Source organism: Vanellus vanellus, assembly GCF_965231255.1.
Source record: "Vanellus vanellus genome assembly, chromosome: 3".
Classification (NCBI taxonomy): Eukaryota; Metazoa; Chordata; class Aves; order Charadriiformes; family Charadriidae; genus Vanellus; species Vanellus vanellus.
In genome coordinates this window covers 63,826,090-63,852,969 of record NC_138907.1, presented here as the reverse complement: position 1 = coordinate 63,852,969, position 26,880 = coordinate 63,826,090, and the positions used below count along the sequence as shown (strand labels likewise).

Sequence of the window (26,880 nt, the reverse complement as noted above, 5' to 3'; positions counted from 1 at the left end):
TTCAGTTGCATTACTGTATAAAGAGCAGACACGAGAGGCAGGCATGTTGCTGGAGATGCTTGTAAGGATGCTGCATATGTCACTGCAGGGGAAAATTGGTTATTTCAAGTCTCCGCCTTAAAGCTAGTCTCGGGAGCGATGAAGTAGCATGCCTGATACGACTGTTCTCCTTTTATATTTACTGTATGGAGCTACATCAGGAGGATAGGTATTCTTATCATGCAGCTTTAACCGCCACTTAAAGGACGTTTAATTATCCTTATTCTTGGCAGGCAAAAGAGGCATTTAGGATAAGGAAAAGAGGGTCTGAAAAGGCTACAGTGAAAGCAGCACACACAAAAAGATTGTTTACTTCTTTTCCCCAGGCACATAAGTAGTCTTTTAGCAGCTTGAAGCCTATTTAGTTTGCTTTGTGTAGATTCTCTTGCTCTCATGAAAATGTAGCCTCTTTCAGCTTCTGGTAGAGATTTGCAGCAAAGCTTGATACTTGGATGCTGACAAACATCTTGGATAACCTGATACGAGATACTGTCAGAACAGATGGACTACTGCAGCCAAGCAAGAGAGGTATTTGCATATTCTGTATACAGTGATTAAAAACTGTAGAGTAAGAAAAATAATTTACTTCTGCTTTCCATGTGTATTTTTTCTATAAAATCAGGTTAAGAGAGAAAAACGTCAAAGTAGACATTACGAACGTTTCTGGAACCATGACATCACTGACGAGAACTGTTAGCCAATTAAAAATAGGCAGTAAGAAAAATCTGCATATTAAGTTACATAAATAACCAAAAAGATGGGGTATTCTTCTTCTTTCTACCACTATGAAATGTACACACACAAGGCAGAGGATGGGGCTTGTGGAGAATGAAGCTGTCAGCACTACAGCAAGTATCTAATACCGTCACATACTGACCGGTGGCTGAGAGTACCTCATTTCAGTATGCAGTACGTTTGTATGCACAAAGGAAGCTAAATGCACTCCGCTCCACAAGCAGCGTAACATACATGGACAGTTTATGCTTGCTTAAAACATTACTGCTCAGGAAGGTGGATGGCAAAGCAGGACAACACTGGACTTGCTAACATCCCCTTTCCTCCTTCCAAAACGAGGAGAGTGTCAGAATGCATTACTGGGACATATTGTTTATTGCAAATGCACAGTGATGCTTTAAACTGTCTGAAATAGAAAATGAAACCTTGGCGCTACACCTAAGCTACTAAATGAAAGAGGCCAAGGATGCTTCTTATGTCAATCCAAGCTAAGCTCTTTTCCAGCAAGGATGGCTGTACCGAAATGTCTGGGGGAGCCGCTCCTGCCCCATCCCCTGGCACCCGTGGCCACACAGAGCCTGGGAGACCGCTGGCTGGCCCAGACCAGAGCAGCACCAGAGAAGCACGCGAACACGAGGGCAGCATGAACAACCTTGAGCATCAGTGCTAACCCTGTGTTTGTTACTAGAATAGATGTAACTTAGGGTCCAGTCTACTATGCTCATGGAAACTGCATAAATTGACTCAAGAGCAGTAAACCTTTACAACCTCAATCCTGCAGGGAAGCCCATCAGGGCAGGTCTTTGCACCACCGCGAGGCCTCTTGTGGTTAGAATGGTTCAGAACCAAAATAAATACAGTGTTTAGAGGGGGCAAGATAGACCAGTCTCAGAAGTATAAACTACAGGGCTACATCCTTCAATCATTATATGGGATACGGTCAGAGAAGGGTCTTTTCATGGCTGTTGCTTTACAAGAACACAACTTTGAGGTTTTAAATATTTTTTTGTAGAAATGCAGCACGTTCTGAAATTACTTCAGTTTTGGTTTTGGCTTTACATCACAATCTCATGCAAAGCTGTGAGGATTTACTTGCCCTTTATAATACAGCAATTGCTTTCTTTACAGTTCCATTTCCTGAAGAGGGACAACAGAAAATTGCAAGGAAAATGGTTCAAAAAACCAACCAAAGGAACATTTAAGACTCAGGTATTCTCTTATAAGGTTGAGGGTTTTAAGATTATTTCGTTTGCAATTTACAAATGCGCTGTAAGACCCTCACTTGCTTCCAGAGTAATGCTGAAAAGCAAGGGGTTTCAAAAACCCTTACAATCAAACCGCCTTTGTTGGTACTGCAGCTAGAAGATGAACAATCCAATTCTAAGGGACAGCTCAAACCTTTAGTGGACTATTACACTGAAAATGCTGTCTCTCAGAAAACTTCTACTTAAATAAATAGCACTCAGAAGTTACAAGATTTCTGCAACGCCAAAATTCTGGAACCGAATCAGAGCTTTTAAAGAATACCATTCCCAAGTCCATCTAATTGCAGGGGTGATGTCTGAGCAGACAGCAGCAAAAAATATTGCAGAACTGGACATCAGGTTACAGGCACTGAATGATACGAAGTCAGAAGTGGCTGCAATTTAGTGCTACAATAAATGTGGCTGAAAGTAACCGATAATCATCTTGTCTGCATTTTATATTATCCTGTGTCCAGTAGCCCTGCGGCCGGTGCTAAGTCCACCACAGGAGACCCGTATCTACATTCCTTTCTCCTTTATTACCCTACTTCTTGCTATGCTGAAAATATCTCTTCCCTAATGCACATGTTCAGTGCAGACTTCAGCAGCCAGTAAAGAACACCCACAGTCCGGAACAAGTGGAACGTGCAGCATATTTAACATCTCTTGCATGGAAGCACGGAGAAGAGGTTCAAATGCATACCTTAGCTCCAAGTGCTTGACCCAAGATAGGCAAATACAGGCTACACCAGTTTTCCCTGACACTGGTAGCTACTGGTGTCGCTTATTAGAGCTGACAGGGAATGAGACTGACTGCAAACTTGACAGAAAAAAGAAAGTGTCTGCACATAATCCCTAGGGCCAGGTACTAGCTACTAGAAGACTCCATGTGACTCTGGCTGATCTGGTGGCACCAGCAACTTGCTGCAGAGAATCAGCTGAAAGGTATTCTGCATTGAAATGAGTGTAGAAAATGGGATTTGAGGAGATTAAAAGTATGTGTGTTGATATCTCAAATAACATGCTTGTTTCAACTAGTATATAGAAGTAATCTCTCTTTTCAAACTTCTTCGGACTAATCATTTCTCCTATAAGCACTTGTCTCTTGTGTCACAGGCACATTCCTAAGATTTGTTGCTTTCATCTTCTCCCCATGCCCCACCTAGCAATCCTCCTCCAAACCCGGTGACCTGGCCAAGTCACCGTGCAGGCACCACAACTTCCAGTATGACAAAAACTCCCAGAGATTCTTCATCTATTTCACCCTAGTACCTACATACCAAATGATTTTTAATAGACACTCAACAAGAAACAAACAAGTACATCGGGCTTATAGGAATTTTAAGGAACTTTCACTGTGCTCCATGAAGCATCTGTAATCTCTCAGAGGGGAGAAACGTATTGCAGAGAATCCTGCAACACTTTTCAGTACTGCCAGCTACAAAATATTGTGAATCCTTGCATATATCACTGCCACCCTGAAAGGGACAATTTTTATAAAAATACAGGGTATTTGAGTTTTCTTGATTCTGTTCATTTAACTAACTGAACAGCCTCTGGTAAAGATTATATTCCTGGCATCATGCCCCGTTATCAAAAAGCAGATGACACATACTTTTTAACACCTTGATCTCTGAATGAATAGGGCTGGAAACGTACAACGTTGAGAAACTACAGCTATAAAACCAGTATTAGTTAAAAGGCACAGTAACTCTGAAAGAGAGATATTCATTCCAAAGACTGTTAAAGTTGCAGCTTGAAGCAGGATGCAGAATTACTTGGCTTGAACAGCTGGGTATTTGTGTGGTAGTTCTGTAGGACTCTTCTTACCTGTGGGACATATGACTTGAATGACTGCTAGTGCTGAAAGGACTAATTGGAAAAGAATATCAATTAAGAGGAGTCTTCAATAGAACACCCGAGTTCCCAAAGATCACAAGGACTTATGTGGCCCCATGTTGCTGAAATTGAATTGTTTCCCCTAAGACATATCAAAGGAGATGCTTCAACAGTCCCAAATGATACCTGGGACACCAGCTGGTGCCAACAGGGGGTCTGAGCTGTGCCACAATGAAGCACATGAAGGACTGACCTCTCTCAGGTGTCAGTCATATCCAACCTGATGACCAACAGGAGGTCTTAGAAGTGACAACTCGTTGTAAGCTTCTGAAAACTGGAGGCAGGGAAATAAGCTGAAGAAAAGCGTGTGAGGTCATTCTGACCCTCTGAATCCTTTCATTAGGAAGGAGAAAAAAAACGGCGGGGGAGGGGAGGAGGGGAGGAATCACAGAGCCGTAAAGACCCTGAATTGCACCTTAAGGCTTAAAAAAAAGTATTGAAATAATTCAAGGAAAGTACACACAAAGCATAAAATCAGATGACGTTGTTTGAAAACCAAGAGGACTTTTGTGCGATTAAACTTTCTGTGTGATTAAAGAAAAGCAAAATGTCTGGCAGAAGAAGAAGAAATCAAAAGGTGGAAAACTTGAAGATGGTTTCCTCTCCCCTGCTTCAGTGAGGTTATGTTTATTTGGAAGATGAGCTGTGGTGGAACAGATACCCAGGTCTGCGACCTGCTCCTCCTGCAAGGCAGGGAGGGAGTCCGGGACACCAGAAGCTGTCCATCGGTGCCTGGGGCTGCACCAGTGCAGAGCTCTGGAGAAACACTCGCACGAGATAACTTGGTACCTTCACAAAAAGAAAGTTAGTCTGAACCAGACCCTAGAGCACTGACATAGAGAAGGGACCATGGAAATGTGAAAGCATTTTGCTGCCTTTACTTCATCTGGAGAGGTGAAACATGTGAAGGAAGCTGAAGACAACCAAGAGCCAAGAAATGAGCAAGGCCTGCAACACGTTCTCCCAGAGAGCTGCTCATCTCTACCAAACATCTATTTGGGAATCATCATCTTGCCTGAGGGGAGAATACCGGTTTGCATATAAGGTAGCACCTGAAGAAGACAATTAGAGGCAATGCATAATGGCAACACAGAGCAGAGAAACTGAGAGCACAGAAACTTGAAGTAAAACATTATCTGCAAGTTTCTTGCCCTTTCTGCAGTTTTGATCCAACATTGACTCCATTAAAAAAAAATAAATACGTACATATAAAATATTTATGTTCTGTAAGACAACGAAGGTAATTCAGAGGTATGCAAACCTATTTTTTTCATTGCTGTGTTTGGCAGAGAGAAGAATGCTTTGCCTTCTCCTCCTACTTTGGTGTCACGCCACTAAATACTAGTGAGAGCGTCCTGCTGATAAAAAATAACTGTTCAGAAAATAACTGTCATCTCTAAACTGGTAGGCACCTCATATTCTTATTCTGTCTCAGAATTCTATCTATCACATTGCATTTTATTTACGCAGCATTTTTTATGCGGAAGTTTCCAGGCTACTCAGAGAGACTGGTTCGTCACTGGAGGACACCTGTGAAAACACAGCAGTATTACTATGCTCAAAAGTAGGAATGTTTAAAGATACTTTCAGCACATGCCTCATGGGTGCAGTTAATGATTCCTTGCAGTATGTTTCGCTAAATTCTATGAAGGTACCACGGCCGCTGAACTCAGGCCAGCAATCAGCACAGGCTTTCTCTTCTGTTTGGTCGTTTTTGTTCCGAAAGAGCCAGGGGAGAACCCCAGCAGCTTGGCCCGGCAGAAGCTCTTCCAGGCTCTCTCGCAAGAAATGAAAATAGTTCAAGCTTGGTTGAAGCTTTGAGGCTCTCTCAAGTTTCTGCTTCCTTCTGAAGGATAAACAAGAGGTAACAAGAATCTGCTGTACGTGTTGGTTATTTAGCCTGCGCACAGCAACTTTGGTATACCAAGGGATTTTAATCTTTGTGTAAATATTGTAACCATTCACAGCAATGCTTTAGGGGAGAAACAAAGAGATTTATTCAGCTGAAACCACAGGGAGAATGTCAATGGGTACAACGCAATTGCTTGATTTGGAGTTTAGTCTGGATCCTTGTTCCGATCAAATGAACTGTGGAATGTTTCAAAACAACTTGTTGTTTGTTTTGGGACTGCGTAAGAGAAACAAGGAACATACAGCTACAGAAATATTTGGGGAGTGACAGGGGAGAAAAGGCAGAAAGAGCACTGAACAAGGATGGGGGAGACAATTTATTCCCAGCTTTGCCAGTGGCCTGGTGGGTGACTTCAGCTAACTCACTTCATTGCAGCATGCCGCGTTTCCCCATCTATAAGATGAAGACACTGATAACTGTTCTCTTTTTAAGCCCACTTTGTTTCTAGTGATGGAAAGCAATACGCTAACAGGATGGATACTGCCATCAGAGAGTTTTCTTGGCATACATTTTGCTGTCTGGATGACATGCAACCACCACGGAAGCAACGTGAAGCTCCTTAGACAACTTCCACCATAGGGCAGATGGCTGAAGCCCTACGTGCCTGCTGGCTGTGGGCCAGCGAACCGTCCAGAAAGAGCTCCTACTGTGAGATACTGCCAGCCGTGAAATTTCCACAACTTAAAATAGGAGCCAAGGAAACCCTTCAAGCAGTGCAACGTGAAATGTGCTCAGCACAGAGATGAAAGACCAAAATCTAGACCCTTAGCAAGCAGATCGGCAAAAGTCACAAACTTCTTTTAAGATATTAATTGAAGAACTCTTTTTAAGATAGATGCCAATACCATTCTCAGTTTATTCCAGCAGGTAAACTACAGTTGATGTTTTAAAGCAGTAAACGTCTGTCTGAAGTGGTCATAAACATAACCTCGAAGTTTTGGAAACGCTGCGGGCAGGAAGCATTCTCTGCACATCGCACATCACCCAAGTACTGTTGTCACCCATGTCAAATCCACGTACCTGAAAGTGCATCGAGAACCCCAGCAAGTGACAAATGGTAGTGTGGAACAAAACATTCTGCTTTGCTCCGCTTTTCTCTGCTATCTGCCCTCGAGGTAGGACCTATATGTGTCAAAGATAATCTCTCTTGAAAACTATGACCTTGGTATGTGTGTCATTTTCAGAATACCACACTGGACTCAAGACCACTGTTAACAACCCTGCAAATGAACAGTTTAAGCGATGTCCTGTAACAGTTTTGCATTTAAGCAGCACAAGCGTTTTTAAGGAGCACAAGTCATTCCATCTCAGCTCTAGACAAAGAGCAAAGCAATTTAGTTTAAAATGGAAGAAGGGAATGTAAAAAGTATTCATTCTGAACAGATGAGAGGATGAGGGTTCTCTCTGCTCTTCCTCAAACCAGCTGTAAACACGGTATCTGAGGGACTAGCCTCAGAGAGACCTAAAACAAGAGAAGGGAATCTTTTGTCAAGAATAATTCAATATTAAGTTTTATGTTGCTTGTTTCCATGTTTGATCTTTGTTTGGTTAGAACAAGTCTATTTTATTTTATTTAACTCTCAAGCTTGCTTATAGTTGATTGCAAGGCTGATAAATGTGTCGTTCCCTCTTAGGAAATAACAAATTCAGATTTTGACCTCCAGGAGGACTCCAGGTCTGGAAAGTATCTCCTGCCAGGTGGCAAGGCCCACTATGGACAGTGAAGAGGGAGGGAGGAAGGGAACCCACACTATGAGGAGGAGTTCCTTACGGCACGCGAAAACCAGTATCCATCCCACAAGAAGAGATAGACAAAGACACCTGGCCAGAAATACAATCATTATGTGAGATCCAAAGGTAACAGAATTTAAATCTGCCTAACTTGCTGCCCTAACAGGGTTCGGGCAGAGGATTCACATGGCAGGGCACTGTTTCATTACAGATGCGGAAAGAGCACAGTTCCACTCACAGACTGCTCTTCACGTACTTGCTCGTTTCTTGGCTTTCTCTACACCTGGCCCTCTAGCTCATTTCAAACCCGCCCAGACAAGTTACTATTTTTGCTTCTTTTTCTGAAAAAACTAAACAAAGAACCAAGAACTGAAAACATAATTTTAAAAGATGCAAAATGCAAGGTAGTAAAACTTATTGAAATCATCATTATATGAGATGATTCCACATGTAGAACACCTAAAATTATGTTCTGGCAGACTATTTTAAAGGATATTCTTCCTCTACTGCAAAAACAGGGAGGTGGAGCATAATTTTATCTGTGAAATGATCATTTGGGAAAAACTGTAATATCTGTTTTAAAAATAAATAAGAATGACCAGATTTAAATCAAAGAGTTCTGCAAAAAGTGCCTGAAAGGTCTGCCAAAATTCAGACTGCTTCATCAGCTTTGAATATCATGTATGCTACTAACTGTGAAAGAGGACAGCCTGAGGTAGTGTAAAAGTGACCAAGTAGGAATTTTTCCTTTGGAATATATGCAATAGCTAATGAGCCCATGTAAATTACTTCCAATCTGTTGTGGTTTGGGCTGGACTGATCACTGAATCAAATAACAGTGATACTTAGGGGCTCACCAATTAGATCTAAACTGAACTGGAAAATATACAGGGTTTTCACTGTTGATGCAACTCTTGGCAGATTTGGGAAGGCATCCATGAATTGTTTTACTCCATTGAGTAATTATTTGCAAGCCAAAATTCCTGCCCACTTCAGGTTTGCTTCAGTGAACATTCTGGGGGAGTGGACCAAATCTCCAGGAAAGCATTAAAGACCAGAAACCTTACATCCCTGCAGTTTTCCATTGTACCAGCACACCATTTTCCAAACACCTTGTTCCCTTCAGCAGATGGAAGCCACCAAACAAAAGACCCTAATGTCCAGATGCACAAGGTGGCAAGGAGGCACACACGTATTTGGAACCGTAATAGGCTATCAGACTGTATTGGTTTCATGAGCACTGGTAATGGTATTAGTTGGGTAATGATAAGCAGTGACAATGAACAGTGGACGGAATACAGTTCTGATGAGCCATACCTAGCTCCTTTTGTATGTTGTCAGGGATTCCTGTAATAGTCTTTCTCCTTTTGACTTTCTTCGGCCGTCTTACCACCGTGTCTGTGTAAATTAGAGACCGCCGAATGCTGGCTTGGCGGTCGAAATTCTCCCCTAATACATGGTAGAACAAGCAAAGCAACATTACTTCCAAGCACACTGACATCATGCACTTTCTTCCACTAGTTTTGTTGTAGAAATGGAAAAAAAGGCATTAATAAATGATGTTAGCTTGGTCCTACAACGAAGCTTTACACTGAAAGAAGATACAGCATATTGTCACAGTAAGGCTTTAGACGCACATATCCATTACACACTACTGCAGGTTTTAAAAGGAATTTTGACTTTCTGAGCCCAGTTCAGGTCTGCTCAGGGAAGCTCTAATTCTACAAGCAAACAGAATCCTTGCTTGAATTTGACCCTTTGTGGGTTTTTTTGTGTGTGTGTGGTTGTTGTTTTTTTTTAAAGTAATGAGCTGCAGAAAAAGCAAATCTGCTCATGAAAATGAAAGATCGCAATGGTTTATAAAGGAACAGACATTGCTATTGGCAACAGCTATTACAACTTCTTTGCACAGCTCTATCATTAAATCACACGAGACACTTCTTTTTCATTCCAAGTTGCTCTAAACCTGTCAAGTGTACCACATTTCTGGTGGTGATCTTTTAACATGAATACAAATAAGTACTATGGAGCATGCAGAGATCAAACTGATCTTGTGGTCTCATAAATATTTCAGTCAGAGTGGAAGCTGCTTAAAATTGAAACTTTATAAATTACTATAAAAATATACAAGCAAGAGCTGAAGAAAAACGTGTGTAAGCGCATGTTGCCAGACAAAGCCTTATGATGACCATGTGCTGTATCATAATGGGACCCAGAAGCAACACTATAATTAAGATTGAGCAGCTTTTCTTTAGGAATTCACTTTTGTTTAGAGGTTTATAATTTGGTCATTTTACTAGTAGCAAGAAAAAACTTACCCTATAGATTGTGAGCTGAGTTAATTCCCTGTCACTTCTAAAAATCTACCGCCCCCCACATCTTACACGCAAGTTGCCTTTTTAGAAGTTAAAGCATTTTAAAGCACTACTACGTCTCCTTTAGGTGACCCATTCAAAACCTAAATGCCAAAAAACCTGAATATACATGTATATGTTTTTTGCCTTGTACATTTTTTTTAAATTGATGACCAAATTATTTACCTCTAAAAAGTGATTAATGCATAGTAACTAATATGTCATAAGTATTACCCCTGGCTGACTACACATCAGTATGATGTGTGTCGTGCAAATAGCGTAGAAAACCTTATTTCCTCTATAACAGTTAAAGATACAGTCATATATTAAAGTATAGCACGTGGACTTGTGAAAATGCAAGGAAAAAATGCAGCAGTTTAATTCACCATATTGTAAATACAAAGACTCTGACTCTGTTTGACCGGAGCCTTGTGCTTCTGTGAGCCGTGCTCACGCGAAGCAGAATCCTTGCAGCTACAAAGAAGTGCCAGTTTCATCCGAGTTTCAGGTTGATTGAAGTCAGGGCAGATTAAGGGAGAAGGAAGCTCATGGGATCTATGAAATTAAGAGCTATGGATCCCACAGGCTTAGTAGAAGTCCTAAAATATTGAGACAGACTATCCACTGTCTGGGGCATTATCGCTATTACGATGTTAGGACCCTTACGGGGTCAGGGTCAGGACCATTAGATAATTCTGCCATGGAGGATAACAATAATTATAGCCACGCTGTAACAAATCCAAAGAATTTGAAAGAGAACGTTTTCCATCTCTGAACATATCTTTATCTATTCAAAGGCAAACAATTATGCCTGAGATGGTGAGTTGCAAGGACATTAAAATACAGCTTTGAATGCCCTGGAATAAAATGGAAAAGGTACGTAGAAGGTGCAAACAAGGACAGAGTCTTTTACATGAAGCCTCAGACAGCACAAACAGGATGACCATGGGGAAATGTTACTGTGTCAGCTGATCCGCAGTAACTTCTTCCCCTGAACTACTCAAGAGCTAACTCAACCAATCCATCTTCAATGGCTTTTGATACACAAAGGCTTTTTGAAAGCCACTCTGCAAATTTGTAGAATTTCAAAGTAGCAGCTTCAATAAATTCCAACAAGCAAAATCAGAATGCCTCAGTCTTTTTTCCTTTCCTCATTGTCACCTTTTTTTTAGAAAATATTGATGTTAACATTAAATATATTTTGCAGATTTAAGGATATTTTTCTCCTTCTATTGCAGGTTTGTAACAAATCATCTAAGCATTCCTCATACAGTTTACTAAGTTTTCCCTCATACAGTTCACTTAGTTTTCTTGGATTCACCGAAAATATTTAAGTATGTGCTTAAATCTCACTAAAGTCAGTCAAGCCGGACTCAAGCAAATGCTTAAATGTTTTGCAGGATCCAGCCTGGCGCTGATCACCTCCACCACCACCAGACTCCTCCATCTGGAAAGAAAGTTAGTTCCAGAAAACCCACAACAGCAGACACCATTATACATCTTTTAACCCACAGGATATGTAAAAGCAAAGACTGGCCACCACTGAAAATTCAGCCCAACCCCTTCCAGGCCAGAATAAGCTCAGCCCAGGCATTCCCAAAGACTGCAACTGCTTCCGAATCTGGGTGTCTAGTCAGCGGCTTGTCAGCCTAATGCAATGCCCCTGCACCTGCAGGCTATCCAACAGATTTTTACTACTACTGTATTAGTTGCAATCTGCTCACCGAAGAGCCCCGAAAGCTGAACTCGCGGAGCATTTGTTGCACAGCCACGTGAGAGGCCATTGTAGCAGAATCATTCCTAGTGCACTGCTGAAAACGCTGTCAATTGCCAGCAGCCTCTTCGGAGGTTAACCTTTTATTTCATGCCAGGAGTAATAAATGGAAGTTTTTTGACCTCTCTTCTGGGAGAGTGAGAAAAAGAGCAAGCGAAGGAAAAAGCCAAATCAAAACAAAACCCGGAGACAGTTTGTTCCACGGCACATGGAACAAACGGCAGCGGATTTTTGGTCTCTTTTTTCCTGCCTCGTGCAGTAACATAAGGAACTTCACAAAATAAAACTACTCGGCGTGTGGGAGGGCAGAGGAGGGGAGCAGATTGTGACTTTTTAAAGAGGAACAAGGACAGCAGCTTTTTTTGTGTTGTGTGTGGATCGTAGCCTGGTACTGTCATTTGCCTTGTTGCACAGTAGCAATATAATTATTCCAAGGGAAAGGAAACAGTGGATCCCAGAGACCAGTCCGCATACTGCAACTGCAAAGCCTTCCTTTACTGCCCTCCCTTTCTATCCTTCCCGATTACTGTGTTTGTAAGGAAACAAATGCTCAACAGCACACGCCAGAAAGGTGAGGTGTAATATGCACCTGCACTATTTTTATCAGAAAAGTTGAGAACCGATGAGTTTGCCGAGTACAAACCAAAGAATTCAGGGGATACGGGGTTTGCTACTCCAGCCAAATTAAGCCGGTTGAAGACGCAAGTGTAATTTATCCAAACACAGTAATGTTCCCAGCGACACTGAATTAAATCTATGAGGGTTATTTGATCTCTTTTACCTCATTTTTTTTCCCATTTGTTTACTTCCTCCATATATTTTCAGTACACAGGGTCATTACATCAAACAGAAGATTACTTTTTCTGTTAAGTATACCCTGTTCCTGCTGTTGCATTATCTAAGCCCTGCTCAAGCTTATCAATTATGTCAGATTATCTGTTGTTTCCATAACTCGGCCTTCTGCATCTGTATCCTATATTCCCTAGATAATGCCAACTGGCCTAGTAACATTTCAGCATTGCATTTATTTTCCTTCTACTAGTTTTCCAGAGGTGGGGTGTTTGTAATTTTCTGTTGTCTTCATGCTATTTTTTTCAAATATTTTCTGCTGTTTATTTAAGGAAACATTCCTTGTTGCTTTCTCAGAGCTCTCTGATGTTTGTCACAGAAGTACTGCTCCTATACTATTTAAATAATATTAAATAATACTATTTAAAATACTAGCTTACAAAAACATAGGTGATAAAATTACTGGTAGTTACTCAGGGAAAGAGAGCACCTAATTTACTTTCAAAACTAAACCAAACATTGCAAGCTACTGATTGTAAGAGGGAGCATGGTGCCAGAGCATGCCATATGGCATTTGAAATAAATTGGATATTGAGTATCATCCTGGTTTTGGCAGGCAAACGGTCAGTTATTTGAATTGACTAATAATAGACAATCTTGATACTGCGCAGAAAAAGAGGGAGTATTAAACTGAAGTGATAATTCAGCCTTTCACAGAAATTCTATTTACACACAACAAAGTATCTATTCAGCATTAGGCTTTAACAGAATTTAACTTCCACAGAGTGGGAGTTCTACAACCGTAAAACGAAAGAGCATTTTCAAGATGAAGAGTTAATACACCGTTCATAACAAGGAAACGTGGACTATTGTCACATAAGTGGAGTGTCTTACCAAAATCTTGCTCAAAGACATAGAGCCATTAACTTCTGCTGTTGTTCCCATGCCCTCCTTGCCACCTAAACCTCTCGTTGCTGATAAAAATAAGACCCTATGGTTCTTTTTGTTGAGTTTTGTAACATTTAGTCTTTGGAATACAGAAGTCCCTGATAACCTTCCTTACATAAAATTCCTAAAAGAAAATCCTGAAATATCATTAGCATTGCATAAAACATGTTTTCCATTACATATCTCCAGTGCAGTCCACAGAAAAACACTGCTATTTACCAATCCTCTTCTTATATTTCATTAATATCTAATGCTGTTTCAAGCCCATTTTGTGCAGACTATCTTCATTAATGATCATTTTAAGGGATTTCGAGGTTTTCTCATTAAGTTTGGAGATTAACTATTAAACACAAAACGCTTTTCACAGACAGGTGCAATAAGTAATTCTAAATTCATGCATCAAACATATGAGCGTCAAAATACTATCCAACTGTATGGATCCCCTTTTATCCCTTCCCTCCCTCATCAGTGTAATGTAATTACTGAAATTAAAAGCCTACCAGTCACATTAATAGGAACCACATCTGTTTGGACTGCCTGTGCTTGTTGTCGCATTTTCTCTTCTGGCGTTGGCAGCGGGAGTGACTTAGTCCAGTTGGTTTGGGTGTTGATATCTGATAACTCATTTGAAACTGGAGTTTTAGGCCTTTTGATAGTAATAAGCTTTTCTTCTTCGGGGGAAGAGACGGGACACTACAAACAGAAACACATGCAACAATGTAAGTTTACTACCAAAAAAACCCCAAACATGGGACTATGGTACTGCTGCTGCTTTCAGCATGATTGCTTGTGGGGCAAAATGCACTCTCACAAATATCACACTTTGACCTACAAAAAGAGTGATTTAAAAAAAACCCAACCAACCAATCAACCCACAACAAAACAAGTGGATTGTATTTATCCAAGACATCTGATCAGTCTAAGGAATAGATACCAACGGGAGAGAAAAGAGTGGTCTTGAGCAGAGCAAAGTGCAGTAACTAATTATCTTACACACTGACATTGTCACTGGAGTGATTAACCCCTCCCAGTGCCCTATTGGGAAAATAGGATTTGAGCACTGCTTTGTTCTAGCTGTACTAGGTTGTAAGGATGCATAAGGTCTCAGCAAGAAGCCTGTTATGAAGAGAGAGACTTTGGGAGAGCTCAGTAAAAGAACCAGCCAACGCACGCTACAAAACCATCAGCCACGGATTAGCAAGGCAGCAAAAGTAACTGTTTTGGCCTTGGAGAAACTCACGCCATAGTGGAGGGGTTCATTTTGCTCTTTTTTCAGGGGTGAAGTAATAAACAATATTAGTAGCCATGGAATGGTAATTTTTAAAGTCATCCCGTATCCAGTTGTCAGATTTCACCTCCATGATGGGTGCTTTGCTTAAAAAAAAACCAACCAAAACCCAATGAAACAAAAAACTTTCTGCACCAAAAAAAGAGGTTGCAGCAACTTATGCAAATCCTTCCACCAGACAAAGTTATAATGCCAAAAAATGCCCTTTGCTTTCAGGAAGCAAATCTGTGTTCATTACCACGTCCTCACTTGGATGCCAGTAATGGCAGAGAAAGAATAATGTAGCTTTTTACTGATGGGACAGTACTAGTCCATAGCAAACCCCAAGGACAGGCAGGTTCAGGGCGTGCAGAAGACATCACTAGGGCTTCTAGCAGGTGGTCACAAACTCCAGGCAAACCTGGGAGAAACAGCCTTCTCTCCTCCTGGCATGTGCCAGCAAGGCACCCCAGGGAATCCCAGAAGCAGAAGAGGAAGGAAGGCCTGGAGGAAAAGCAACCTCCGCCTCCCTCCTGCCCCCAGGCAGAATAAAACAGAGAAGAAAACCATGTAAGAGGAGTTGCATCGAGGCTGCAGTGCCAGCAGTGATCTCCTGCAGCCTCCCAACCCTGCTGCAGGGGGTTTGCTTGGGCTGCTCGGCACAAGGGACCTCCCTCTCTGCCACCAGACCAGAGTCACAGTCTGTCCTGCCTTTACTTTATTCCTCTCTCCCTTTGGAGAGCAGACTACTACCCAAAATAGAGCTGTCAGTACTGGATCACTGCCTCTCCTGGTAGTCACTGCCTCACTGCTGTACGCAGGCATGGAAAGAAACATCGCAGCTATTTCTAACAGATGGATTTTTTTTTTTTATTACTATGGGGTTTCAGTCTAAGCGATCTGTTTTCTCTTGAAGCTGAATGCTACACAAAAGACGTGCCCAGGCGCTGTGCCGCAACCACTGTTTATCATTTCTGATTTTAATTTTCTTCCTGTTACCATGAGGAGTTCCCACTGTTTACACATAAATAGCCATTTATTTATTCTATTATGCTTCGACTCCACATCCTTTCGGACAGGGCCCAACAATTTATTTAATAAAAAATAAAAATAAAAGCAACTTCCAGGCAAAAAGTAAAAGAACAGAAAAATAAAATCTCTTCAGGTAATAATAAAAAAAAATCCAGGCAACAAAATTATTACTAATATCATCCTGCGGTTTGGAACCACACTTTGAAATGTGGGAGCTTTTCTTTGAGGAAACAAGCCATTTCTTGTCAGTCTTACATTTCTTTACCAGGGAGGCTGTGGATGGGATAGATGCTGCTCTGTAGGAAAGGGCTCAGCCCTGTGAAAGCCCCAGCAATTCTTTCAACAGACGCTTCTTGGAGGACAGCAGTATCTTTTTCAGGCCCTCATTGTCTCTAAAAGGCTCTAAAACCATTTCTATAAAAATAGAACGTGAATGCTTATCTTCTTATGAGTGTGTGTACATACACTGTACATACACATATACAGCACAGGCACACATATGTACATGTACCTACACACAAACACAAGGACTTTCCCACCTCAAACTGCTCAAATTTATAAAAACCTTGACTAACTTAAGCAATCTAGGAGAGAAATGCCACTGTGGAAGGGAAAGCTGCCTCCAGGCCATGCTTCCCCCTAATTTGGTTTACAAACAGCTGAGAGATAGAACATGTTGTAAGGAACAAGGCACTGGCATGGGGTGCACTTAAAGGAGCGGTTGGGGGCTGAAGCAGAGGAATATCGCTTTCCTCCTTCTACAAAGAGCTTTTCTGGGGCACCAAGGGAGTCGCTTCAAGCCTGGTTTTGCAGTTTCTGTGGGGTGAGGATGAGCTCCAGTGACCTTCGGGTACTCTGCTTGGTTGATACTGTCAGCATCAATATCTGTCACATTCAGACTGTAGTGCAGTGCCAGGTCTCAGCTGTCATACAGCAGTCACCAGGGGCTACTCCAATATGTCAAGTGGCAGATAGTGGCTACAAAGCCACCATTCCTTTCCAAGGAAATTACCCAAACCAAGCAGAACCCTTTTTCTGTTACAGTATATAAAAACATAGAAGAACTGAAGAACTGAAGCATCTACTACAAGGGAAGCCTAGTTATATAAAAAAAAAAATAAATATGGAGCACCAATCACAAATTTTGCAGAATTAAAAGTTGAAAAAATTGGGGACAGATGGAGGAAGATGGACAGAAATGAATCAGTCCAGTGAGCATGTAACGAATGAAAAGCAATTGAAAACCAAATCGTGCAGTTGAAGTCAAAGCACTGTATCAGTGAGAATGATTTTCTGCCATAGGGCAGTAGCGTGTACTTCTACAAAATAATGCAGTAAAAGAGTTGCAGGTGGTTTTGGGTGTAGGAAGAAATGCTCACGTTTCATCTGTAGGTACACTTCCCAGGGTTCCTGGATAAGCATAATAGTCTTTATTGATAGTCATTCTTCCAAAGTACTCACAATGATAGTGGTGTATTTACTCGGTTCTGTGACGTGAAGATACTTTCAACGGGCATGACAAAGCCATACAGAGCTTTATTGCACATACAGGAAAACAGCAGCTCATGTTTCAGCTTTCTTCACATAGAAATTATTTACCTCTATAATCAGGATGAAAATAGGGATTTACATATTTTTAGCAAATGTTCCCAAACTTACAACACAGAAGCTTGCTGAAAGAGGCAGTGAATGCTGATGTATAACAGGAAAGTATTCTCAATTAAGGTCTGTTACATCAGAAATAGAACCAAACTAGGCAGTACTTTGAGATTACGTATCTGCTTAGCAAAGCTGATCACAAACACTATGTTCGTAACAGAATAGAAAAGCACCTGTCCCATTTTTAAAGCATCTCTGATTCATAACAACTTTATTGCTAGACTTAAATGGCCAAATTTCTGTGCAACGGTATGTTTCCGATCTCCTCAGGAAAAATTGTTGGAATTTGTCCTTTTTAATGGACCAGAGAAGAGGGAAAGTAGGATGGGAAGTGAAAGCAACAGTCTCGGACCTTGCAGTGTTTCCACGAACACACGTTAGAGGGGAAAAAGCATGAACTTTCAAGTAGGAGTTGAAATGAGAAGGAGAGAAATGGCCTATAAATAAATAACCTATAGGCAAGCTATATGGCTTAGTAAACCAGAACCTTGCCTTTGCCGTGTTAACATACTGTCCCCCAGCCTACTCTGACGCTGAGATACAACAAAAGGGTTTCACTACCTCAGCACATTCATGGTATTCGAGAGGTCTCAGATGACAAGTGAGTATACGCTGTGTATCTCGCAGCACACTCTCCCTAAATATCTTTTTATATTCCAGGGGTTTATACTATACCGTTTGAAAAAAGACAGGACCTCCAGGAAGAAAATTCAATCCATACAAATTTCAGCTTTCAGCAAAGGAACTTCAAACTTCTAGTTATGTCTTTTACCTCACTGTCTACTGCAATCACTTCTAAAATTATAATTGCTCAGAGAAACAGAATCGAGAAAAAAAAAAATCAGCATTGAGGACAGAAGCCATACCAATTCAGTTGCCTATTACTATTTGTCAACATCCTATTTCTTCTCCAGCCTTTTACTAGGATTGATGGCTTCAAGTGCCCTTTTACCCAGTGCAAAGGGATCAAGGCAAACAGTAACAGGGAAGAAAAACCCAGCCTCCAAACCTTTAAATTTCTCTTTCTTGGTCAATCGAGAATGTCACTTTATGTGCCTGCTTCAACCCATGGGGTTTCACACTGCGTTACAGAACACTGCTGCATTATAAATTTACATGAATTTACACTTAAGTTGAATTAGTCATGTCTTGCTCTATTTGGTGTCCTCCAGACCAAGGTCCCCGGTCTAGTCTCCCCAATTTTTATAGCATATTCCCCTTTATTACTTCTAAACACAGATCTTCAGTTGCACTAGCCAACTTTGCTATTCTACTAAATTCTTCACTTCATAGCCTTTACTGTCTCAGTAAGGAAGGGATTTTTTTTTTTGTCAGCAGAAAATACTGACCATCAAGGAAGTTATCACCTTAACTAGCGCTGCAGAAACGTTCCTTTCTTCTTCCTCTGTTGCAAAGGGATTAAAAACATAAGAGCTCTAAAAGCCTACCTAGTATCTGCCTTATGATAATGGCCAAACAATGACATACAGGTGAAATTAAATCAGAGGATGCATACAGTGCATACCTTCCCCTGAATATTCTCTCAGCATTGGATGGAGTTCTCCCCCATCCAAGAATTTACCCAGTTGCTTTCGGAACCCATGTAAACTTTCAGCATCCGCAATTCTTGCAGCAATTCCATGGTGTAAGTATGTGGTGAGTAAAGAATTTTTGTTTGTTTTAAGAGTTTCTATATTTCCTTCCTTATGGTTTGGCATTTTAAGCTTTGACCTGCTGTTTCAACTCAGTAAATTGAACAGTATTTTCAAAAAAATGTGAAGCAGTATAAATAAAATACCTGTGCTGATTACAAGAGTACTCCCTTGCAATGGCAGCAGAGGGGCAGGGAGGCCAGCTGAGGGCACCACCACCTAGAATTATCTCCAGTTCTGCCGGAGCCCATGCCTCAGGGCTCTCAGGCGTTCCCACCTCCAAGCCGGAGTGCCCAACTGCTTTAGCCCCTCTTAACACCAAGTAAAATTTTGGATTAGAGCTCCTCAAGTCCCTCAAGCCAATACAGTTAATGCATTTGTTTTCACTTAAGTTACCAGTCTCTTGCAAATATTCAATTCAACAGTTTAGCTGAGTACAGCAGCAAAAACATACTGAAGCTTAACGGACTGTATCAAGGTAAAGTTCAGAAACCAAACGACAGGACCTGGGGAAAAATACCATAAGTTTTTGGCATACAAACATTTTCATAGATGGAATAAAGACATGATATAGTGCATGCCTGGGAGCAAGTACTCTCTATAGCTCACATTCACAGAATCACAGAATCACAGAATTATCAGAGTTGGAAGGGACCTCTAGAGATCATCTAGTCCAACTCCCCTGCTAAAGCAGGATTGCCTAGAGCACATTTCTCAGGACTGCATCGAGGCGGGTCTTGAAAATCTCCAGGGAAGGGGACTCCACAACCTCCCTGGGCAGCCTGTTCCAGTGCTCTGTCACCCGAACCGTAAAGAACTGTTTCCGTGTATTTGAACGGAACTTCCTGTGTTCTAACTTGTGCCCATTGCCCCTCGTCCTGTCACTTGGAACCAATGAAAAGAGCCTGGCTCCATCCTTCTTCAACCCACCCTTTAGATACTTGTATGCCATAATCAGGTCTCCCCTCAGCCTTCTCTTCTCCAGGCTAAAGAGTCCCAGCTCTCTCAGCCTTTCCTCATAAGGGAGGTGCTCCAAGCCCTTAATCATCTTAGTTGCCCTTCGCTGGACTCGCTCCAGCAGTTCCCTGTCCCTCTTGAACTGGGGAGCCCAAAACTGGACACAGTATTCCAGTTGTGGCCTCACCAGTGCCGAGTAGAGGGGGAGAATGACCTCCCTCGACCTACTGGCCACACTCTTCCCTATGCAGCCCAGGATTCCATTGGCCTTTTTGGCGACAAGGGCACATTGCTGGGCCATGGATAATTTACTGTCTACCACAACCCCCAGATCCTTCTCCTCCAAGCTATCTCCCAGCAGGTAAGCCCCTAACCTGTACTGGTGCCTAGCATTCTTCCTCCCCAGGTGCAGGACCTTGCACTTGGTTTTGTTGAACCTCATTAGGTTCTTCTCTGCCCAGCTCTCCAGCCTGTCCAGGTCACGCTGGATTCATCATTTAAAAAAAATACATTATTCCAAATTAGTAAAGTTTTTCTTTGGCTAATTAAAAACCAATAAAGCCAACTAAATAAAGCACAATATTCACTGGAGGAGGGGTTTCAAAGGATGCAAATGCTAATAAACAAAAAGGAATTAAAAAATTTCAGTGAACCAAGTAAACACAGGATATTGGACTGCAGACAAAAAGGAGTAATGAGGAAAAATAAAGGAAACAAACCTGGCACAGCATTCTTCCACTGAGCAGTTCAGTTTTTTTACTTTTTTTTTTTTTTTAAACAGAAAACAGAAGCAGGTAATGACTGAAGGCTAAGAGCAGAATAACATTGCATATATGCTAAATGCTACAAGTAACATCAAGCTGCAGAAACAGCAGCTGGATGGTCCCACTCGTGGGCGAGGTACCTTGTTGCTCCAGGGAACCAAGTTACAGCAGGCGTTAATGCAAGACTGAGAGATGCAGTCTAACAGACTAGACTGTTGACCGAAACAAAAAGAAACAAAGAGAATGAGTAATAAAAAGGGAAAGAAAAAAGAATGAGAAAAAAACACACAGAAGACAAATACATTTAATATACACAATGTATATATTTCAGAACATAAGGAGAACCAGAATTTGAAAGCAACATCTCAAGATGTTTTTGACACTTGGAAAACAGAGCAATACTGAAGGACAGGAACAGCTCCCAAGTCACGTCACCAACAGTGGTATATAAGAGATGAGAAAGAAAGACACTGGTCACAGTTTACTGAGATGTAAAATCCACATAAACCGATTTAATCTCCAACAAACTCAATTAGGATCAGCAGAAATACACTGCAGTGGAGCTTAGTCCATGCTCCATTAATGTAACTTGTAAGAGTCAACTTAAGAGTAAAAGGGCAGGTCCAAGAACTTCATTTTATACCACTCAGAGACTTCCGGTTTATACGTTTTCTAATTTTGTTTGCTTGGTTTTGAGTTGGGCTAACTCACCTGCTTATCCCTAATGGTCTTCCTTTGAAACAGCAAACGTTCTGCTTATCGTAGACATTTTCCAAGACTCACAGTGAACCATGTGCTTTGCAGTATGAGTATTACCCTCTGCTGACAGACACCCACCTCCACAAAACATGAGAATATTTGTGGATCAAGGTCTCCTCTTGCATCGCCTAGCCGTGGTTTCGTATTGTCTTCAGCAAAGCCAGACAAGCAGGATATCTAGCTACATTTTTTTTTTAACACAGATTAAAAAGAGTAGGGAAAGATGGTTTCCTTTGTGAAATCACCATGCAGCAAAACATAGTTTTTCTGCAAGTTGGCAATTATGTCTACTTAGAAGCAAATTTCCAAACAGTAAATAGCTATTCATCCATCCATCGTTATTCTGCTGTTCTCGAATTTCTCGAATTAAGTACTGCATGTACAGAATTTAAATGTTGGGGTTTTTGCTTTGAATAGACAACAAAGCTACAAAGCTTTCATCTAGTGGTGAGGAGTTCACATTTTGAATCACGGGAATTTGGTGACCCCAGTTCCACACTGTCACTGAAGATCTCTTCTGACAGCTGAAATATGACTCACTCAAGGCATAAGACTTATTAGAATTACTTGGCGCTTTACCAGAGAGATTATAATTCAAGTTGAGAGATCTGTTGTGGTAAATGTTCATTTAAAAAAAGAGCAAAATTTTAGGCCATTACAAAAAAAAGCCAATTAAAAAAAGATACTGGTCAAAAGAAACCATTAAACATTGAGTTGTACAATATGAAGGGAGAATCATGCTATCTTTTACAAGGGATCAGTGTCTTTCTGAGCTGCAAATAAGTGTGGCAGGGTTAAGGTTAAGGTTCTGAGATAACCAGTAACATCCAAGACTGGCAATTTGGCAACTTTCTCCACAGCTCTGAATCATCCTTTCAGCTAAAAATATTTAAAGGAAACTATTCCAATTTGAAATGGAAGTGCTATCCTAGCCTTGAAGCATAATTAGTTGTGTTAGTTTTTTCAGAATGTACAGAAATTGTTAGTAACACATTATGTTAACACTCAAAAAAACCCTCATTCAAGATAAGGATGGCAGCTCTTAGTGTCTAAGAGGCCTCACCTATGCTCATACGCTCTCATTCAAATTGTTAAAAAGAGTGTATTTATATTTTTTTAAGTGTTATATTACTTTTACATGTGGAGAGGTCATATGCTGCACAGCATTGGCTAAGACCAGTTGATAACATATATGTATACATATATACGCGGCACATTAATAGCAACAATGTGTTAATACTTTCCCCAGTGGAAACCGTAATTCCACTGATTTCAGTAAAGTTTTGCAAATTATCATTATAATGCGTTCCATGATATGAATGTGCTTTACATTCTCTGCTCACTGCCAGTACATACCGCACACAGCTAAACAAGATGCTCTAATATTCCCTGCCAATACACAGATATAATGCAATCACCACCTGGATGAGAGACTCTACATATTCCACGTCACCTTTTATTACGTGATTAAAAACCACGGAGAACAGAACTGAAAAGACTGTACCCTTTAAAGGGAGTACCCAGAATATGCATACTTTGTATAGAGACAGTTATATGGTCCATCCTACAGAGGCACATATAGTTTAGTAGCAATTCAAAGAAATTAAACTGAGTTACAATCAAGTGTATCCTCCCACCATCTGAGCAAGAGTTCGTGGCAAAGTATTCTAGAACTATCTATCCTGAAAATCCCAGGAGCTCCAGCGTTTCAGGTTTGGACAGCCAGGCTTCAGTGCATCTTGCTTTCCGCCCCAACAGTAATGTCCTTTCCCCCGGTACCAAGGGTGTCCTTTCCCACCAGCTCTCTTTCAGAGCCCACAGGCACAACAAGGTAAGGTAATGACAGGGTAGCAAAACTTCTTCTCTTCTTTAGAACACTAATGCAATTTACTAGTTCTGTAACTGGAAGCATATATAAATTGATGTATATATAACAACATGTCTTGAAAACGTTCTTAGGATTTTTGCTCAACTGTCCCTTCTCTTTCTGTCTTCATTTGCTTAATTCATTTCTAGATTCTAAACTAAGCATACACAGAGTTGAGATGTGGGCACATAAACATGAAAACCATGAAACAAACTGAAAGAAAGCTAATAAACCCAACTTAATGGGCAATCTTTCGTTCTTCTGGATGCCTTTACGCAAACAGTTGTGATGCATTAGGACAAAGCCTCTACCTAATGAAAGCACATAACTGTCTGTATTAGCAATTCAAAGTGTGCACAGGTCACAGTTACAATGCCCGTACACTGATGGCCAGTTAATAGAACTTCCTGCTACTTGAATGTCAACACTTAACAGATTCAAAACAGCCACCCTTGCTGGGGTCTTCCCTCCAGAACATCACCAAATTCCTCTCTGCTTTCACACCTGTATTGTGCCATGGGTATATTATACATGTACACATGTATAAATGCATGGGTAGAACTGGGATTTTTAAGAGACTGCGGAAGTCAAGATGACCTAATTTCACTGTAATTCAAAGGAATAAGCATCTTTACAATCTTCTAAAAATCCTGCCTTATTTGAACAATGTTATGGTAGGCAATTAAGCTGCACTAAGCATGTATTCTTCCCAGCGCTCTTCCCCCCACCATTACCTTTTGTTCAATTTCTTCATAATCATCCTGGTAACTTCCACAGATTGGGCTGGAGGACGAGGAGAAGGTGGGGCCCTGAGAGTAATACTGCGAGCTTCGGTAGCCATCCCGCCGCAGCTTGTCACACTCTGCCGAAAGACAGAGAAAGAGGAGATTAATTCATGACAAGAGCCATTACTGTCTATGCTTCGTGTACTATGCACTTACAAAAGTACACAGTATTTTCTTGAAAATGTTCACCGTGCATTAGCATTGTCTGTCCCAAGTTACAGAACCCAACGGTGCACTTCTTATATTTGCATCTATATTTTCCCCTCTGTCACATGTATTATATACATATGCCCACATATGTATATACACACAGCTTTTGCTGAACCCAGGAAATGGCAAGAGCTTTGAAAAAAAGGGGAAATGGATTTATTTATTTATTTGGGGCCTGGCTCGGTGTCTTGACAGATGGCAGCATCTCGCAGGATGGGAGACAGAAACATGTGAGTAACACCGGGGGTCTCATTTGCCAGGCCGGTAGACATCCATTATGTGCCTTACACTTGAAATGATGATGTTGCTCACTACTCAAGCACCATCTGCTAAAAAACTTTGGCACTGACCACTTGTCCTGTCTTCCTGCCTGCAGAAGAGTCCATTTATTGTGATTTTGGAGAGAGCAATGCAAATCACGGGGATCTCAAAATCTCTTGTCACTGCAGAACACGTGCAGTTTAATACTGAAGAGTTTTCAAAGTTCAGAAAGAATTCAAAGCAAACACGCATCCCCACTCAAAACGGCCAAAATACCACTCAGCACTTCACCCCCCCCACCCAAGCTTTCCACAATTATCTTCCCGCCTCCTAATTGATATTCAGTGTGATTGTGCTAAAGAATAACAGACGCCAGAGCATAAGGAAAAATTAAATGTTCAAGATGCAGCAACCAAACTCATCAGCCCAGTCAAACTGTTAGCTTTACATTTCCAGGGACAGATATCTGAATCTGTTGAAAGATGAGGAAAGCAAAAAGGAAATTAAGCATTTGGTACGTTTCTGTCTAAGGAACTGAAATTTCTGCACAATACACAGGCATTATCATGACACAAAGCATTTTTATGATCACTTGCTGGAGAAAGACTTTCTGTGATTGTATCATCTCTCTCCCTATCTTGATCTTTTTAATACCCTTTAAAATGGAAAACATGCAATGTTTATATTGAGAGCGAGGTTTTAGGGAGGCTTTTGCCTGGCAAATGATTAAGCGGAGTTACAATTTGCAACTCCAGCATAGGTGTCCTCTGTTATACTCAGATGCTTCTGAGACTGAGGTCTGGAGGACTCGGTGCTGATGAGTTAACTGGCCTAGAGCAACCACAGCTCTATAAGGATTTAATCTGTGCAGACTCCCCTGTATCTGAACATGCACAACGACAAAGCAAGCTTACAGTTTGACAGCTAACCATCTCCATCAGAGCCAGATGTACGTCCTGACCATATACATTTCCGTATGGGGTCAAAAAGGGCAGTATGGCATGAACCTGTCACTTCTCTCTCAATTCAAGGACCAAGGGTGGTGTGGTGGGTTTGGAGATCCAGATCAATTGCTACATCATGGGAACAGAGGGTTGGTAACCCTGTTTACCTGTTTCACACGTGTGAGCATGCTGACAATGCATGCATGCCGACATCGCACGCATCTGGCACACAGCTGCTGTACTTCAGGAGGGGGGTGAAAAATGACTGCCAGCAACCATAATAAAACAAATTCCTCCACCTCCCTTTCAAATCTGGCACTGCATCCAGCCAGATCCAGCACATAACACTCAGAAACGTGAGCACCCTGATGGGCTCTTTGTCAGTTTGAGCTACAAATCAACAGGGATGAGCGGGCTGCGGCAGAACAAGACAGCCCAAAGGCTTGCATCAACTTGTAGTGTGGGTTAACATGCTAAGTTGTCAACTTAGATGGTGCAAGTTTTACCTTCAGATCAGCCGCTAATCACCAAAAACAAACATGAAGACAACCTAAGGACGCAGTTTTTTTTCCTCCTGTTTTTGGAATAAGGCCTGGGGGACCTGGCTGGCCACTCTATCACTCTCTGACATCAGGCATCACGGCATGCCCCAAGAGCAACAGGCTCTTAGGAAGTGTGATAGATGCATCCTCTGAAATTAATTGCTTCACCTTACTTCTGATGAATGGTGCACTTCATGAAGCCCAGAAGAGCTCCAAAAACTTAAGGAAGTCAACACTGCAGGTCTCAAGTTCACTGCAAGTTCAAGTGGACTGACAATACAAAATGGCAGTTTATCAAGCTCATAATCTCTATTTGTCCACACCACAAGATCCAAGTAACATCAGAAGTTATTGCAGCAACGTTGCTGAAGAAGCCAAGAGAATTGCTACAAACCGCCAGGTGAACCACACCAACAAAAAGGCAATTTGTCCCCAGGAACAGCTTTTCTATTTATGTACCATCACCATACATAGCGCAGCAGGAAACACACACCCTGGATGGTACTGAGGCCAACAAACCTCAGCAGAGGTTTTAGGCAGTTACCTTTTTACTTCACGTTGCCACAGCCCAGAAACACAACACGAGGTCAATCATTACATCTAACTGAAGCTACTGTCACTGCCAGACCAAGGGTGGCAACTGCTGTTTAAAAACTCTTCTAGTTGGGAGCACCCCCTCCCTCTCATCACTATTATAAAGGTGCACATGGCCTTCTGTAAGCAATCAGGTTTGTATTTTTTACATAATTTTTTTTT

The 26,880-nt window shown here is 41.3% G+C and overlaps 1 protein-coding gene across 1 annotated transcript in view; it reads right to left on the bottom strand.

Annotated features, from left to right (window-relative positions):
• The window catches only part of NHSL1 (NHS like 1), a gene marked incomplete at both ends in the record, with an annotated part of 182,745 nt that overhangs the window by 9,358 nt on the left and 146,507 nt on the right, over nt 1-26,880 (bottom strand). The window contains 4 exons of the mRNA XM_082481913.1: nt 8,878-9,009; nt 13,926-14,118; nt 20,897-20,968; nt 24,117-24,244. Of these exons, the coding sequence (XP_082338039.1) occupies nt 8,878-9,009; nt 13,926-14,118; nt 20,897-20,968; nt 24,117-24,244 (525 nt within the window). The remainder of the gene's footprint in view (nt 1-8,877; nt 9,010-13,925; nt 14,119-20,896; nt 20,969-24,116; nt 24,245-26,880) is intronic.